Source organism: Hypanus sabinus, chromosome 8, assembly GCF_030144855.1.
Source record: "Hypanus sabinus isolate sHypSab1 chromosome 8, sHypSab1.hap1, whole genome shotgun sequence".
Taxonomy (NCBI): Eukaryota; Metazoa; Chordata; class Chondrichthyes; order Myliobatiformes; family Dasyatidae; genus Hypanus; species Hypanus sabinus.
This window is the reverse complement of record NC_082713.1, coordinates 39,267,260-39,285,610: the sequence shown is the minus strand read 5'-3', so window position 1 is coordinate 39,285,610 and position 18,351 is coordinate 39,267,260. Positions and strand designations below refer to the sequence as shown.

The window sequence follows — 18,351 nt, the reverse complement described above, 5'->3', positions numbered from 1 at the left end:
TTCTTCTCATTTTGCTGAATTAATTGACCAAATGAGGTTTTACTGCTGAAACCTGGTGGTTTAACAAAGGTGAATTCCGATTCTGGAGATATAGTGTTAATTGATTAGCCGGAGTTCTTCCTTGAATACTGAAAATCATAATTATGTCTTTTGAACAAAAGTTCAGGTTTGCCCTTCAAAATTAAACATGTTACATGCAAAGAAATGCAATCAATACCAGATTTCTAATGCTGTATGTACAATGCTGAAAAACTCATCTGTTAGAGGAGAAAATAAATCTCTCTCCAAAGGATGACTTTTTTTTTCAAAACTGGTATCATTTAAGTTCCTCATTAGACATTGTTTGATATACTTTGAGACCTGGACCTCAATACTTCCTTGTGCAATTGGATCCTTGATTTCTTCACTTGTAGACCTCAGTCTGGATTGGCAAAAGCATCTCCTATCTCCATCAGTGTGGCAGCATCGCAGGTGTAGCGTTAATCTGACTCGGGACACCGCAGTATTAAACACACATATTTATTCACCAGACTTCAATTTTACAAAACCCCGCGTTCTGATATCATACGCACTCTGACCTACGAATACTCACATAATACATTACATCCCCCTTCTCAAGTTTTTTTTTACAATACTGTGAATTACCAAAACGATGCCTCTAGGTATGACTTTCTAACATTACAACAGCCATGACATAAACTAATAAAAATCTTAACTTCTTATACTATATTCTACATTGTATCTTACAATACTAACAGCAGTGTATTTTCTTTTACTAACATAGACTAATAAACCTTTTATTTCACACCTTGGAACTTATAACGTGTGATTTTGTCTCAAACTGTGCGAGACTGTAGGTAGATCTAGTCTCTGTATCTAGCTGGAAGTTTGACTTGTCTCCCAGACCTTGTGCGAGAGAACTGTGACTGTGCTTGTCCTTCAGAGTCAGTCTCTCGAGTAACCTCTGTGTCTGCGTTTCCACCTCGATCTGTCTGCGCCGAACTTTCACCGTCATTGCGTCGTGGGGTTTCGTCACGCCCCTCACTCTTGGTGTCGTTTGTTTCCATGTCTGTATCTGTACGTGGAAACACCCTCTCACCTGTCTTCAGCAGATGCTTCCTGTTCCTGTCCGCTTTCTGCTAACACCATGTAGTGTTAATGTGACTTGGACACCACAGTATTAAACACACACATTTATTCACCAGACTTCCATTTTACAAAACCCCGCGTTCTGACGTCATACGCACTTTGACCTATGAATACTCACATAATACATTACAGCAGGGATGTGTACTTTGCCCCCTGCTCTACTCGCTTTATACCAATGACTGTGTGACAAAGTACAGCTGTAACACCATATACATTTGCTGATGGCACCACTGTTTGAAAATAAGGCTGAGTGATGTAATAACCACCTCTCTCACTCAATGTCAATAAGACCAAGGAAATTATTGTAGAGTTCAGGAGAGGGAAACCAGAGATCCATAAGCCAGCAATCATCGGAGGAACAGAGGTGGAGAAGGTCATTAACTTTAGATTCCTGGGTGTCACTATTTCAGACCTGTCCTGGACCCATCATATAAATATAATTGCAAAGAAAGCACGACAGTGCCTTATTTTCTCAGGTTTCTGCATTGATTTGACATGTCATCAAAAGGACTTGCACCACCAGGTTCGGGAACAGTTGCTACCCACTCAATTATCAGGCTCTTGAACAAAAGGGTATAACTGCACTCATTTAAAGTCTCTTTTTATCTTGTTTCATGCTTGTTATTTATTACTATTTATTTATATCTGCATTTGCAGCCTGTTGAGCATTGATCCTGTTTACAGTTACTCTTATATAGATTTGCTAAGTATGCCTGCAGAAAAAAAAACCTCAGGGTTGTATGTGGTGACGTGTATGTATTCTGATAAAGTTTACTTTGAACTTTGTAAGTCCTACAGTACAGTTATGATTCTGACTTTTTTTTAGATCAAATTGCATGGAAGGATTATCCTTTAGGTAAAGTAGCAGGCCAAAGTGAAGATCCTAACTGCTTTTTAGTGGATAACTACACTTTGATGCCAGTGTTGCCACAGCCAACGGCAAAGGACACCATGGATCACCAGAGTACTAAAATGAGGTAAATGATCAGTCTGCTTAATGTTCTTTCTCCAACTTGGGGATGATTTATGTTAACACTTGCAAATGCACAACTTCACCAAAGGTAAGTATAGTTTTCTTAAATGTGATTTTAAAAAATTAAAGTACAAAGAATTAAAATAAATTTGTATAACAAATTGTTCACATTACAAGGTATTTCATCACTACTGATAACTTAAGGTATAGAAGTAGAATTAGCAATATGGCTTATCAAGTCTGGTTGTCCTTCAGTTGATTGTTGTAGTTTCCCCCCCCCCACCCCGCACCCCAACCTGTTTCTATGCCTTCTCCCCTATAACTCTTAATCCCTCTCCCAGACTTCCCTATTTCATCCGCCACTTCGTTTTCCACTCTCCTAACTGGCCTCTGTAATACTACCTGCCCCTTCACCCATCTTTGTATCATCTGCAAACTTGGTCAGAATGCCATTAATATCTTCATCCAGATCATTAATATATAAAGTTAAAAGCTGTGGTCCCAGCACTGGCTCCTGTGGAACTCTACTAGTCATTGGCAGCTGTCCTGTAAAGGACCCTTTATCTTTACTCTCTGGTTTCTGCCAGTCAGCCAACATTTTGTCCGTGCTTATTCCTTGCCTTTAGCACCGTGGGCTATTGTTCAGCAGCTTCATATATGGCAGCTTGAGAAAAGGCTTCTGAAAATCCCCCATGACTGCATGAACTTCCTCTGGGTGCTCTGGTTTCCTCCCACAGTCCAAAGACCTTTGAGTTTGTAGGTTAATTTGTCATGTATATGTAATTAGACAACGTGAGCTTGTTGGGCTGGAAGAGCCTGTTACTGTGCTATATTGCCTCAATGAATAAATAAACTGGTCCAAGTAACAGGCATGGGTTGACTCTCCTTTGTCTAATCTGGTTATTATCTCCTCAAATAATCCTAACAGATTTATCAGGAAAAATCTCCCCTTAATGAAACCAGTTAGCCCAGTCTTATTGTGTACTTCCAAGTACTCTGAAACTTCATCCTTAATCATAGACTAAAATCTGATCAACCACTGAGATGGGCTAACTGGTTTATCGTTCACTGTTTTTTGCCTCCCTTCCTCCTTAAATAGGTGTGACGTGATTTTTCAGTTCTCTGGGACACCCTCCTGACTGCAGTGATTCTTGAAAGATCACGTCTAATGTGTCCACAATTTTTTAAGCTACTTCTTTCAGAACTGTGGTGTAGTCCATCTGATCCAGATGATCTATCCACATTCAGGCCTGTCGGATTCCCCATACCTCCCAGTAATGACCACTGTACATGTCTGTACCTCCTGACTCTTGAATTTCTGGCATGTTACAGGTGTCTTCCACTATAAAGGCTATTGTAGCTATTCACTTCCTCCACCCTTTCTTTGCTTGTACTTCTCTAGCATCACTTTCCAACAGTCCGTTGTCTATTCTTGCTTCTTTATGTATCTTAAAGCCTTGCAATCTTTTATATTAGTAGTTAATTTACTTTGTGGTGTATTCAGATTCCACCTCAGAAATTGGTGCTGTTTGAATGCTAACATAGTTTCCTCCTTTTAATCACTCTTGTGACTGGAGTTTAAAGCTCATTTCCGTTTTATATTTGGATGTGTTTTGGATGATGTTGGCAATAGAAGATTAAACAGATCATTTGGGGGCATTGTTAATTGCTATCATTTTATATTTTAAATTACATTAGAATTAGAAATTTTCTTTAGGCAATGACAAACCAGTTTGTGTAATGGTGACATTTTACTAATTCTGCTGTTTATGAAAAGGGAGTTTTTTTATAGAAGAACAGGTACAGTATTGGTCGAATATCTTCTGTGTTATGGAAAAAGTAAAACATTACTGAAAACTACTGATAAGTTTCATAACACACACAAGATGCTGGAGGAACTTGGCATGCCAGACAGCATCTATGGAAAAGAGTATAGAGGACATTTCAGGCCTGCTGAGTTGCTCCAGCATTTTGTGTGTGTTGCTTGGGTTTCCAGCATCTGCAGATTTTCTGCTGTTTGTGATAGTTTTCAAATGGTGTTTTATCCTTTCTGGTTAGTCAGAAGAAAAGCCTAAATAGTTTCAATGAAAATTAGGTTCTGGGTGAAACAGATGCTAGTAGAATTCAAGCCGTGTCTTTGTGTCCTTGAGTTGCCTTCAGAAAGAACTTCTCAACCAATGATCTGCTTCTAAGATGATATATTTACTGGTGTTCTGCTGGGGTCTGTTGGGACCTCAGAAGTTAATCATATTTATTATAGATTTGGATAATAGGATGGAAAACCTCTTGGGCTAATGATGTATTAGACATAAAATAAACAATATAGACAGGAATATGAAAGTAGAAAGAGTAGCAAATGTACTTTGTTGCAGACAAATATGAGCATATCCAGTGTAAACCTAAAATGGACAAGAGTCCTTTCTGACTTTAGCAAAGCTAGAAGTGTATGGAATCCATGTATAGACATCTGTAAATAATCATAGCAAGGTACAGAAAATAAGTTATAAAATACCAGTTTTAGGGAACTAGGTACAATAAGGTGGATGTTATGTTTCAATTGTGTAGCTTTTTCTTTCATTTCACAGAAAAGAAGATCCGGTGCAGCTTTCACTCAGTGCTAACTGAAATACAAATCTAAACGTTGTCCTTCTTGAAACAAATGTAGAGCAATTGAGAGGAAGTGCGGCAGCGGCCATTTTCAAATTGTCCAATTGCGTCTCAGATCGGAGTTCTGAGAGGCAGGACTGCGCAGGCACGTGAGGAGGCCAGGGAAGGAGGGAAGATATAAAAAAGGAGAGACTGAGTTAGGTAGTTCTCTTTTGGAAGAGGACAGCGAGGCTTTGAGAGGAAGTGTGGCGGCGGCCATTTTCAAATTGTCCAATTGCATCTCAGATCGGAGTTCTGAGAGGCGGGACTGCGCAGGCGCTTGAGGAGGCCTGGGAAGGAGGGAAGATATAAAAAGAACGCAGCCTTAAGAAGCGGGCAGCTTCATTTGCAGGCAACGGAGTGCGCCGGGAACAGAGTGTAGGGCTTGGGCTCAGGGGGCTTAGGCAGAAGAGGGCACAGTAGGCTTATCTTTTAGTTCTTGTTATTTTTCAGTTTTTCGGGAAGTATGAGTGTGAGGGCAGCTTGTTGTTCTCGGTGTTGGATGTGGGAGGTCCTGGAGTCTCCGAGCCTCCCGGACGTCCACATCTGCGCCAGGTGCACCGAACTGCAGCTCCTGAGGGACCGAGTTAGGGAACTGGAGCTGCAGCTCGATGACCTTCGCCTGGTCAGGGAGAGTGAGGAGGTGATAGAGAGGAGTTACAGGCAGGTGGTCACTCCGGGGCCATGGGAGGCAGGTAGGTGGGTCACAGTCAGGAAGGGAAAGAGGCAGGTACTAGAGAGTACCCCAGTGGCTGTACCCCTTGACAATAAGTACTCATGTTTGAGTACTGTTGGGGGGGATAGCCTTCCTGGTGGAAGTGACAGTGGCCGGGCCTCCGGCACAGAGGACGGCCCTGTAGCTCAGAAGGGTAGGGATAGAAGAAAGAGGACCATAGTAATAGGGGACTCGATAGTCAGAGGTTCAGATGGGCGGTTCTGTGGAGGTGATCGGGAGTCCTGGATGGTAATTTGCCTCCGTGGTGCCAGGGTTCGGGACGTTTCTGATCGCGTCCAAGATATCCTGAAGTGGGAGGGTGAGGAGCCAGAGGTCGTGGTACATGTAGGTACCAATGACATAGGTAGGAAAGGGGAAGAGGTCCTGAAATGAGAGTATAGGGAGTTAGGAAGGCAGTTAAGAAGAAGGACCGCAAAGGTAGTAATCTCGGGATTACTGCCTGTGCCACGTGACAGTGAGAATAGGAATAGAATTAGGTGGCGGATGAATGCGTGGCTGTGGGATTGGAGCAGGGGACAGGGATTCAAGTTTCTGGATCATTGGGACCTCTTCTGGGGCAGGCGTGACCTGTTCAAGAAGGACGGGTTACACATGAATGCTGGGGGGACCAATATCCTAGCGGGGAGGTTTGCTAGGGCTAAAGGGCAGACTTTAAACTGCTAAGATGGGGAGGCGGGAATCAATTTGAGGTAACTATGAGAGAGGAGGTTAGTTCACCAGTAGAGCAAGTAAAGAGACAGTGTGTGAGGGCGGAAAGGCAGGTGATGGAGAAGGGATGCGCTCAGCCCGAAGATGTAGGGGAGAAGAAAGAAAAGGATAATAAATTTGAATGCATTGTTAGGGATGAAAAGAGAGGAGGAGGTGGAGAGTATCTTAAATGTATCTACTTTAATGCTAGGAGCATTGTAAGAAAGGTGGATGAGCTTAAAGTGTGGATTGATACCTGGAAATATGATGTTGTAGCTATTAGTGAAACATGGTTGCAGGAAGGGTGTGATTGGCAACTAAATATTCCTGGATTTAGTTGCTTCAGGTGTGATAGAGTAGGAGGGGCCAGAGGAGGAGGTGCTGCATTGCTTGTCGGAGAAAATCTTATGGCGGTGCTTTGGAAGGATAGATTAGAGAGCTCCTCTAGGGAGCCTATTTGGGTGGAATTGAGGAATGGGAAGGGTGTAGTAACACTGATAGGAGTGTATTATAGGCCACCTAATGGGGAGCGTGAGTTGGAAGAGCAAATGTGTAAGGAGATAGCAGATATTTGTAGTAAACACAAGGTGGTGATTGTGGGAGATTTTAATTTTCCACACGTAGACTAGGAAGCTCATTCTGTAAAAGGGCTGGATGGTTTAGAGTTTGTGAAATGTGTGCAGGATAGTTTTTTGCAGCAATACATAGAAGTACCGACTAGAGATGGGCCAGTGTTGGATCTCCTGTTAGGGAATGCGATAGGTCAGCTGACAGATGTATGTGTTGGGGAGCACTTCGGGTCCAGTGATCACAATAGCATTAGCTTCAATATAATTATGGAGGACAGGACAGGACCTAGAGTTGAGATTTTTGATTGGAGAAGGGCTAACTTTGAGGAGATGTGAAGGAATTTAGAGAGAGTGGATTGGGTCAAGTTGTTTTATGGGAAGGATGCAATAGAGAAATGGAGGTCATTTAAGGGTGAAATTATGAGGGTACAGAATCTTTATGTTCCTGTTAGGTTGAAAGGAAAGGTTAAAGGTTTGAAAGCACCATGGTTTTCAAGGGATATTACAAATTTGGTTCAGAAAAAGAGGGATGTCGACAATAGATATAGGCAGCATGGAGTAAAGGAATTGCTCGAGGAATATAAAGAATGTAAAAGGAATCTTAAGAAAGAGATTAGAAAAGCTAAAAGAAGATACGAGGTTAGTTTGGCAAATAAGGTGAAAGGAAATCCGAAAGGTTTCTACAGTTATATTAAAAGCAAGAGGATAGTGAAGGATAAAATTGGCCCCTTAGAGAATCAGAGTGGTCAGCTATGTGTGGAGCTGAGGGAGATGGGAGAGATTTTGAACGATTTCTTCTCTTCGGGTATTCACTAAGGAGAAGGATATTAAATTGTCTAAGGTGTGGGAAACAAGTAAGGAAGTTATGGCACCTATGACAATTAAAGAGGTGGAAGTACTGGAGCTTTTAAGAAATTTAGAAGTGGATAAATCTCCGGGTCCTGACAGGATATTCCCCAGGACCTTGAGGGAAGTTTGTGTAGAAATAGCAGGAGCTCTGACAGAGATCTTTAAGATGTCATTAGAAACGGGGATTGTGCCAGAGGATTGGCGTATTGCTCATGTGGTTCCATTGTTTAAAAAGGGTTCTAGAAGTAAGCCTAGCAATTATAGACCTGTCAGTTTGACATCAGTGGTGGGTAAATTAATGGAAAGCATTCTTAGAGATAGTATTAATAATTATCTGGATAGACAGGATCTGATTAGGAGTAGCCAGCATGGATTTGTGCGTGGAAGGTCATGTTTGACAAACCTTATTGAATTTTTTGAAGAAGTTACGAGGAATGTTGATGAGGGTAAGGCAGTGGATATAGTCTATATGGACTTCAGCAAAGCCTTTGACAAAGTTCCACATGGAAGGTTAGTTAAGAAGGTTCAGTCGTTAGGTATTAATGCTGGAGTAATAAAATGGATTCAACAGTGGCTAGATGGGAGATGCCAGAGAGTAGTGGTGGATAATTGTTTATTGGGATGGAGGCCGGTGACTAGCGGGGTGCCTCAGGGATCTGTTTTGGGCCCAATGTTATTTGTAATATACATAAATGATCTGGATGATGGGGTGGTAAATTGGATTAGTAAGTATGCCGATGATACTAAGGTAGGAGGTGTTGTGGATAATGAGGTGGGTTTACAAAGCTTGCAGGGATATTTATGCCGGTTAGAAGAATGGGCTGAACGTTGGCAGATGGAGTTTAATGCGGAGAAGTGTGAGGTTCTACATTTTGGCAGGAATAATCCAAATAGAACATACAGGGTAAATGGTAGGGCATTGAGGAATGCAGAGGAACAGAGAGATCTAGGAATAACAGTGCATAGTTCCCTGAAGGTGGAGTCTCATGAAGATAGGGTGGTGAAGAAGGCTTTTGGAACGCCTGCCTTTATAAATCAAAGCATTGAGTACAGAAGTTGGGATGTAATGTTAAAATTGTACAAGGCATTGGTAAGGCCAAATTTGGAATATTGTGTACAGTTCTGATCACCGAGTTATAGAATTATAGGAAAGATATCAATAAATTAGAGAGAGTGCAGAGACGATTTACTAGGATGTTACCTGGGTTTCAGCACTTAAGTTACAGAGAAAGGTTGAACAAGTTAGGTCTCTATTCATTGGAGTGTAGAAGATTGAGGGGGGATTTGATCGAGGTATTTAAAATTTTGAGAGGGATAGATAGAGTTGACGTGAATAGGCTGTTTCTATTGAGAGTAGGGGAGATTCAAACGAGAGGACATGATTTGAGAGTTAGGGGGCAGAAGTTTAAGGGAAACACGAGGGGGTATTTCTTTACTCGGAGAGTGATAGCTGTGTGGAATGAGCTTCCTGTAGAAGTAGTAGAGGCCAGTTCAGTTGTGTCATTTAAGGTAAAATTGGATAGGTATATGGACAGGAAAGGAGTGGAAGGTTATGGACTGAGTGCGGGTAGGTGGGACTAGGTGAGATTAAGAGTTCGGCACGGACTAGGAGGGCCAAGATGGCCTGTTTCCGTGCTGTGATTGTTATATGGTTATATGGTTAATACTGCATTGAAGCAGGTCCTTTGGCCCAGCAAATCAGCACTGGTCAAGCAGCCAGTTTTGCACTAATCCTACCCTAACTGATTTTATCCTCCCTGTAGCATCTATCTATACGGTAGAGGCAGTTTACAGAAGCGAGTTGTGGTGTGATGTGAGAGGAAAGCTAAGCAGTCTTAATGGTTTAAAAGTGCAAAATTGGACATTTATAATAGCTGGATTGCTAGTGAGGTTGAGTTTATGGTAATGTTACTGATGGTTTGGTAGACCAGCAGATTTATTTTCACAGAGGTGAGGAGTAAGCCTTGAATATGTGCTGTAATTGTCACCATATTTCCACAAGCAATCCTCAGGCTAGGGTAAGAGAAGACATGCAGTTTTGAAAAGTGTCAAATGTAGGAAATGTAATTCATATATGATATAAATATAATATCACTGTAGAGTTTTAAATATGGTGACTCTGATTCACAACTCCAAATATCATAGCAATGAAAATCTATTTCTTTTGTTCACATGGTGTTGGTTGATCTGCTTCACACACCCAGGGCACGCATAAGCTCTGTGCTTTGATGTGAAGAATGTTACTGCTTTAAAGCTGAAAATTCTCCCCTTTAAATGTAGTGGGGGAAAGGATTCCATTCCATTAGTGTGGTGATAAGTTCCAGAGTTGTCAGATCTTGATTTAGCTGTCTTATCTGTTGGTTAGATACTGAACATGATTTGATGCCATATTTCTCTGTTGACTTTCTCACTTGTGTCTTGGTACTATTTTGTGACAAAAATGTTTAGAATTACCCCATGGCACGGACTTAGATGATCGCCTCTGGGGAAAATTCAGTGCATTGTGCGTTCATGATCATCTGCTAGTGAATTACGGTTTTCTGTGTTTCCAAGCTCCAGCTTCTCTGCCGTGTTATAATTTACTGATAAGATTTGTAATTTGCAAAGGATTTATCATGACAGTGAAGGATATTTTTTAGCCAAATACACTCAACACAATTATCTTTTAATTCTCATGGTTTTGAATGAAAAGACATTCAAAGCAACCTCAGGGTGCTTGTGCCAGCCCTCTGGGCCATCTAGCTAGTAACGTTCCATGGCTGCTTTTTTTTACTATGCAAATGTAATTCTCAGAAATATAAGTTCCCTTGTAAAAGATAGTGAATTTGCTTCCTCAATCCCTTCATCACTAGTCCAGATCACAGCCACTCATAGGTTATATTTGTATATTCATTTATATTTTCATATTCAAATAACTTTTGATCCATCCATTAATAACACTATCAAATGCTTTATGGATCTGAGCAACACACACAAAATGCTGGTGGAACAGAGCAGGCCAGGCAGCATCTATAGGAAGAAGCTCTGTCGACGTTTCGGGCCGAGACCCTTTGTCAGGACTAACTGAAAGGAAAGATAGTAAGAAATTTGAAAGTAGGAGGGGGAGGAGAAAATGCGAAATGATAGAGAAGTCCGGAGGGGGTGGGGTGAAGCTGAGAGCTGGAAAGGTGATTGGCAAAAGGGATACAGAGCTGGAAAAGGGAAAGGATCATGGGACGGAAGGCCTAGGGAGAAAGAAAAGGGGAGGGGAGCACCTGAGGGAGATGGAGAACAGGCAGAGTGATGGGCAGAGAGGGAGAAAAAAAAGAGGAGGGGGGAGAAAAACTAAATATATCAGGGATGGGGTAACAAGGGAAGGAGGGGCATTAATGCAAGTTAGAGAAGTCAGTGTTCATGCCATCAGGTTGGAGGCTACCTAGCCAGTATATAAGGTGGTGTTCCTCCAACCTGAGTGTGGCTTCATCTTGACAATAGATGAGGCCATGTATAGACATATCAGAATGGGAATGGGACGTGGAATTAAAATGTGTATCCCATGATCCTTTCCCTTCTCCGGCTCTGTATCCCTTTTGCCAATCACCTTTCCAGCTCTCAGCTTCACCCCACCCCCTCTGGTCTTCTCTTAACATTTCGCATTTCCCCCTCCCCCTTCTACTTTAAAATCTCTTACTATCTTTCCTTTCAGTTAGTCCTGACGAAGAGTCTCGGCCCGAAACATCAACAGTGCTTCTCCCTATAAATGCTGCCTGACCTGCTGTGTTCCACCAGCATTTTGTGTGTGTTGTTTGAATTTCCAGCATCTGCAGATTTCCTTGTGTTTGCCTTTATGGATTTGACCTTCTTTATCAGAAACACTTAATTATAACTATTAGTTTATATTCTTCATTGTTCCTGCAAATTGTTCTTTTCTTTCTTCTTTTATGCATTAAATTTCATCTGACCATTCCCTCTCTACCAGTATGTACTTAAGTTTGTCTTGTTGTTAATAACTTCTGAGTTTTGTTCCACCCAAATATTTTAAAATTGAATCCTATATAGCCAAGTTCAGAAGAGTACAGCAAAAAGAGCCGTTGTCCCAATACAGTTGGCCCTCCTTATCCGCGGGTTCTGCATTCGCGAATTCAACCAACCACGGATCAGGAAAACCCGAAAGTTCTCTCTCCAGCACTCATTGTTTGAGAGTGTACAGACTATTTTTTCTTGTCATTATTCCCTAAACAATACAGTATAACAACTATTTACATAGCATTCACATTGCATTAGGTATTATAAGTAATCTAGAGGTGATTTTAAAGTACAGGCGGTCCCCGGGTTATGAACGAGCTCCTTCCTGAGTCCGTCTTTAAGTTGGAACAGGTACATCCAGTATTATTTAGTATCAGTTAGTCAAACGTTTGTCTTAGTATATAGTATATATTTTACCTTTCTACGCATATAAAACACTTAAAAAACGTATGTATTTCAATAATTAAACCACTGTGTTGCTTAGTAATAATTGTAGCTTACATCGGGGCAGGGCCTTTCTCATTTTATCCATTAAAATTGCTCCAATCGTTGACCAACGGTAGCCTAACACTTTTCCAATGACCGATGGCATTTCACCTCTTTCTGATCGCTTTATTACTTCCACTTTATTTTCAATCGTGATCATGCAGAAACACTGCAGATTCAGAGCTGCGCTGGGTCCTAAAGTCCACCGCACTGAGACAGTTTAAATAAGAGACTTGAGCATCCGCGTTTGTTGGTATCTGCTGGGGGTCCCAGAACCAATCCCTCGTAGATAAGGAGGGCCAACTGTACCAGCTTTTGGAAAATACCATTGTAGGGTATATTAGATTTGGAGCAATAGATGTATTTTTCCAACTATGCAAGAAGTACTAGGTCATTTTTCCATGAGTAAGTAGAAAGCAAGACAGCAAATGTGGGCTTGCAATTTTTTGGGGAGAAAGCCTCATATTATTCTTGACTACATTACAAACGGATCTATTTTTACATAGAATTAATTGAATCACAATTTAAAATGTTGGGTGATATGTTTTTAATCTCCATTTGTTTACTTCGTCACTCCAGAGTTGCTAGCATTTGAATTCTGTTTACTGAATTCAGATTAGGAGTAACGTTGCAAAATTCCGATATGCATGTACTGCAACCTCTGATGTGCTTTAATTTGAACATTTTCAGCTTTATATATCTATTAAAATTGTTTTCCTTTACAGTATCACAGGATTGCCTTGTGTAGACCCAGAAGGTTTATGGTGGAATCAAGGTGACCTACACAGACTGAAAGCTGGTTTGAAGTTGTTCTAATGAATGAAGATTTTATTTTTCAAATCATTTATTATTTTCCCCTTTTCAGCTTGTTCTCATCCCTTATTCAGATGTGTATGAGTGTGCACACGGTTTCATGTATATCCGACATTCGGCTGTTTGTTGAGGTCTTTCAGAAGGTGATAGTCCTGTTGTATATTTTCAATATTTACTATGTCTTTCAAAATCCTTACAGTTTGTTTATGATGGACTGTCAGAGTAAAGATCAATATTGCAGACAGACCCAAAATTAGAGTTGACAATCTGAAGATCAGTTACAATCTGCCAAAATTATTCTCTTTTTAAACTAAATGTTGCTATTTCAATTGTAAACTTAATCATATGTGTTTATGGAATTCTGTAATATTATATGCATGTAAAACGGTAGTGACTGCTATCTTTCCTATTGCAAAAATAAATTCTAGCAAGCTAACCTCTGTTCCAGTATTTTGCTTATGGTCTTTTGGTTAAGCAGTATATGCAAACTGTTTATTTTGCAGCTTGGTCTTTTACAGATCTTGCCTCAAGTCCATTAATGGGATATCAGAAAGCTGGTCTCTGATAAAGGTCATCATGTTATAAATCACACAAAGTGCTGGTGGAACAAAGCAGGCCAGGCAGCATCTATAGGGAGAAGCACTGTTGACGTTTCGGGCCGAAACCATTCGTCAGGACCCTTTGAAGGGTCTTGGCCTGAAACGTCGACAGTGCTTCTCCCTATAGATGCTGCTTGGCCTGCAGTGTTCCACCAGCATTTTGTGTGTGTTGCTTGAATTTCCAGCATCTGCAGATTTCCTCGTGTTTGCTCATGTTATAAGTGTTTTGTGTATGAGAGTTATAAATGTACCCTTGATGCATTCCTTCTGTGAAATTTCCAACGTAAAATGTGATCAGGTTACATTTTCCCAATTTCCATCCATGATTTGTTCATTGGGACATCAATTTGGAAAGTTCTGCATGATTTTGGGATGTCTAGAGAAGCCCAGATTCAATCCGTAGCTTGATATTTTCTCACTGGATCTTTTGTCTTCCTCTCTTTACCTTTCTATTTGATTTTTGAGAACCAGTTACTCTTCATATGATTATTTTCATTCTTTTTAAGATTATTTCTCAGCTAGAATTGTCATTAGGGCTTTTGTGCTTGCAAACATTTCTCATTCTTGGATGCAGATTTTATTTTATATGACTTTTGTGTTTTTTAATATCCCTGTTTATTACTTTTGTCAGATTGGTCATGGCTGACTATCCCATAGCTATTGTCTTTATTTCATCAGTTTTTGTGGTCTGAGCTTGTGGCAAGGTTTGTGTATTTAAATGCTTACATCCTTTCCACCAGTTTCAGGGCTTCACAGATGCATAGATTATTTTGGGGGCCAGTATAGGTACACTAATCTTGAAATGTGCAGAATGGACAAGATGCAAAATCCTTGAAAGTAAGCATGTAGGTACAACAGGCAGTGAAGAAAGCTCATGGCATGTTGGCCTTCATAACAAGGGGAGTTGAGTATCGGAGCAAAGAGGTCTTTCTGCAGTTGTACAGGGCCTTGGTGAGACCACACCTTAAGTATTGTGTTCAGTTTTGGTCTCCAAATTTGAGCAAGGACATTCTTGCTATTGATGGAGTGCAGCATAGGTTCACAAGGTTGATTCCCGGGATGGCGGGACTGTCATATGCTGAAAAATTGGAGCAACTGGGCTTGTATACACTAGAATTTAGAAGGATGAGTGGGGATCTGATTGAAACATATAAGATTATTAAGGGATTGGACATGCTAGAGGCAGGCAACATGTTCCTGATGTTGGGGGAGTCCAGAACCAGAGGCCACAGTTTAAGAATAAGAGGTAGGCCATTTAGAATGGAGTTCAGGAAAAACGTTTTCATCCGGAGAGTTGTGGATCTATGGAATGTTGTGCCTCAGAAGGCAGTGGAGGCCAATTCTCTGGATGTTTTTAAGAGTTAGATAGAGCTCTTAAAGATAACAGTCAAGGGATATGGAGAGAAGGCAGGAACGGGGTACTGATTGTGGATGATCAGCCATGATCACATTGAAAGGCGGTGCTGGCTTGAAGGGCTGAATGGCCTACTCCTGCATCTGTTGTCTATTGCTTTAAGTTTTCCGTATGGCAGGGCAAGCGTATCTGAATTAATACTCTTAAGTGCAACCACATCATGACCTCCCAAATTTTGTGCTCAGTGCCCTGCGATACGACCCTTTTGTAGAAGACATTCTTTCATATGAGTGAGATAATAAACAATTTGTAAGAAAAGTGGAAAAATGTGAATAGGCTCTTGAGGATGAGGCTTGATTATTATGTAGGTGGGAAATATTAAAACTGATTGCATATTTTCACATATATCAACAAACTTGTATAATTAAATCAAATTAATAGAATTGGGAAAACATTGGCAAACTGAAAGATGTATTGCTTCAAAAGTTAGCTTTGTCACATGTACATTGAAACACAGTGAAATGTGTCATTTGTGTCAACAACCAAAAGTCAGAGGATATGCTGAGGGCAGCCAGCAAGTGCTACCATCCTACCAGTACCAATATTACATGCCTACAACTTACTCTCTCTAACCCATATGTCTTTAGAATGTGGCAGAAAACCAGTGCACACAGAGGAAGCCCATAGTCAAGAAGAGAACTTGCAGTCTCCTTACAGAAAGTGGTGGGAACGGAACAGAGTTTGCTGGTGCTGAAAAGTGTAGTGTTAACTGTGCTGCTCCTGTCTACATAGCTTCAGAAGGGGAAATTCTGCTTAATGAATGTTTTTGAACTGTAATAAGCATGGGTTGCCAAATTGACTTTGGTATAAGAGATAGGAGCAGGAGTAGGCCAATCGGCCCCTCAAGCCTGCTCCGCCATTCAACAAGATCATGGCTGATCCAATCTTAACTCTAGTTCACCGAATCCCACAAGGCAACAGTGCCAACCAACAGGGCACCATGACGCCCATTTTATTTTATTATTCATCCCGCCCAAACCCATGTGATCACCCGGGGGAAAAAAAAAACGATTTGCCAATTGAGGAGAAAAAATCTCCAAAACATGAAGCTCCAGCATCTGAAACCTTCTGCAAGTCTATGATATGGAAGGTTAAATGAGCTAGGAAGTAAATAAAGAACAGCTGAATGCAAAATAGCAATTTCATTTGAAAGACTGTTGGGCCATTGTAAGGTAATTGGGTGATTTGGAGATGATAGCTGGGTTCTAACCATTTGTTCACTGTATATGACAGCAGACTGACATGTTCAACTAAATGAAGTGAAGATTACAAAATTTACAGGTCTGAACTCCACAAATGGTATTACAGCCATGGATGGAAACTGCATATTCTTCTTCCAGGGCTGAGGCTTGAATTCCAAACTGCAGGGCAATAATCTAGTAGCTGCATTTCAGCTGAATTCATTTATGAGGCTGTGCGGCCCCTTGAGCATAGTCTGTCATTCAATAAGATAAAGACTAAACTTGTACATCAGAAAGAGTTATAACTGCCCCTAGACCACCTCCCTCACCACCATTCAGTTGGGGCAACACTTCATCTGTGAAATTAAAAAGCAAACATGAGGAAATCTGCAGATGCTGGAAATTCAAGCAACACACAAAATGCTGGTGGAACGCAGCAGGCCAGGCAGCATCTATAGGGAGAAGCACTGTTGACGTTTTGGGCCGAGACCCTTCGTCAGGACTAACTGAAAGGAAAGATAGAGATTTGAAAGTAGGAGGGGGAGGGGGGAAATGCAAAATGATAGGAGAAGACTGGAGGGGGTGGGGTGAAACTGAGAGCTGGAAAAGTGGATGGGGTAAGAAGGGGAGGGGGGCATTAACGGAAGTTAGAAATGTCAATGTTCATGCCATCAGGTTGGAGGCTACCCAGCTGGTATACAAGATGTTGTTCCCCCAACCCGAGTGTGGCTTCGTTTAACAGTAGAGGAGGCCATGGATAGACATATCAGAATGGGACATGGAATTAAAATGTGAGGCCACTGGGAGATCCTGCTTTTTCTGGCAGACCGAGTGTAGGTGTTCAGCGAAACGGTCTCCCAGTCTGCGTCGGGTCTCACCAATATATAAAAGGCCACACCGGGAACGCCAGACGCAGTATACCACACCAGCCAACTCACAGGTGAAGTGTCGCCTCACCTGGTTGGACCCAGAGGCTGGTGGGGTGGTAGGTAAGGACAAGGGGAACCCTATCCCGAGTGGAGTGGCGGGTGGATGGGGTGAGGGCAGATGTGCGGGAAATGGGAGAGACTTCACCTGTGAGTCTGTTGAAGCCGTATATTGTGGCCGGTGCTCCTGGTGTGGCCTCCTGTATATCGATGAGACCTGACGTAGATTGGAAAACCATTTTGCCAAGCATCTATGCTCTGTCCAGCAGAAGCAGGATCTCCCAGTGGCTACTGATTTTAATTCTACTTCCCATTGTCACCATTCTCTTTTCCCCTTCTCACCTTATCTCTTTGCCTGCCTGATGCTTCTCCCTCCTTTCTCCCATGGCCTTCTGTTTTTTATCAGACTCGCTATTCTCCAGCCCTGTATCTCTTTCACCAATTAATTTTCCAGCTCTTAACTTCATCTCTCCCCTACCCCCACCTTTTAAATCTGCTAATTTTTTTTCTCCAGTTCTGCTAAAGGGTATTGACCCAAAATGTTGACTGTACTTTTTTTTTCCATAAATACTGCCTGGCCTGCTGAGTTCCTCCAGCATCTTGCTTGGATTTCCAGCATCTGCAGATTTTCTTTATGAACCATATTTTCTGCCCCCTCGCTATCTCCAAATTTCTCCTCAACAAAGACAGAGACTGAACTCTACCAGACTTTCCAGTGAGAGACAAGTAACATTTGACGCTTTGCTTTGGTTACTTCATCCAGACTATAAATGATCAAGAATGACATTAATTTGGAGGTACTACAGTATATTAATTGCAGACTATTCACAACCCAAAATAGCTAATCTTGATTTTTCCCTGAAATTTCTCAGTTTTCCTAATCTTATACAGTTGCTGTCTTCTGATATTATCAGTAACAAAGGAAGTACTTGAGCCTGAGAACTGGTGCTAGGGTGATTGCAAGGCCTGAGAAAATTTAAAATGTGAATTAATAGAAACAAACAAAATAGAAACATTCGGATATTCTGTAAAGATTTTTACTCCTCATGTACATGAAGGATGTAAGTAATAAAGTCAATTCAATTCATTGAACCGTAAGCCAATTGATAAACACAGGGCAATAAGCTAAGTGTAAATAGCTGTCTCGATAATGCAAAAAATATTAATCAAGAAGATGCCAGATAACTTGAAATTTTGAATTTTTTCCCCTCTACTTTTAAGGATCACTAGCAACTCATGAATAGCATCAGAGATTTTGTAATGCAGCTTTAGCTTAATTTGTGGTGCACACATTAGTAAGATAAGATTTTCTATCCAC

At 41.2% G+C, this 18,351-nt stretch overlaps 1 protein-coding gene across 1 annotated transcript in view; it reads left to right on the top strand.

Annotated features, from left to right (window-relative positions):
* Positions 1 to 13,343, top strand: part of las1l (LAS1 like ribosome biogenesis factor) — a 72,625-nt gene extending 59,282 nt beyond the window's left edge. The window contains exons 12-13 of the mRNA XM_059976985.1: positions 1,976 to 2,126; positions 12,826 to 13,343. Of these exons, the coding sequence (XP_059832968.1) occupies positions 1,976 to 2,126; positions 12,826 to 12,916 (242 nt within the window). The 3' untranslated portion in view covers positions 12,917 to 13,343. The remainder of the gene's footprint in view (positions 1 to 1,975; positions 2,127 to 12,825) is intronic.
* The last annotated feature ends 5,008 nt before the right edge of the window (positions 13,344 to 18,351 follow it).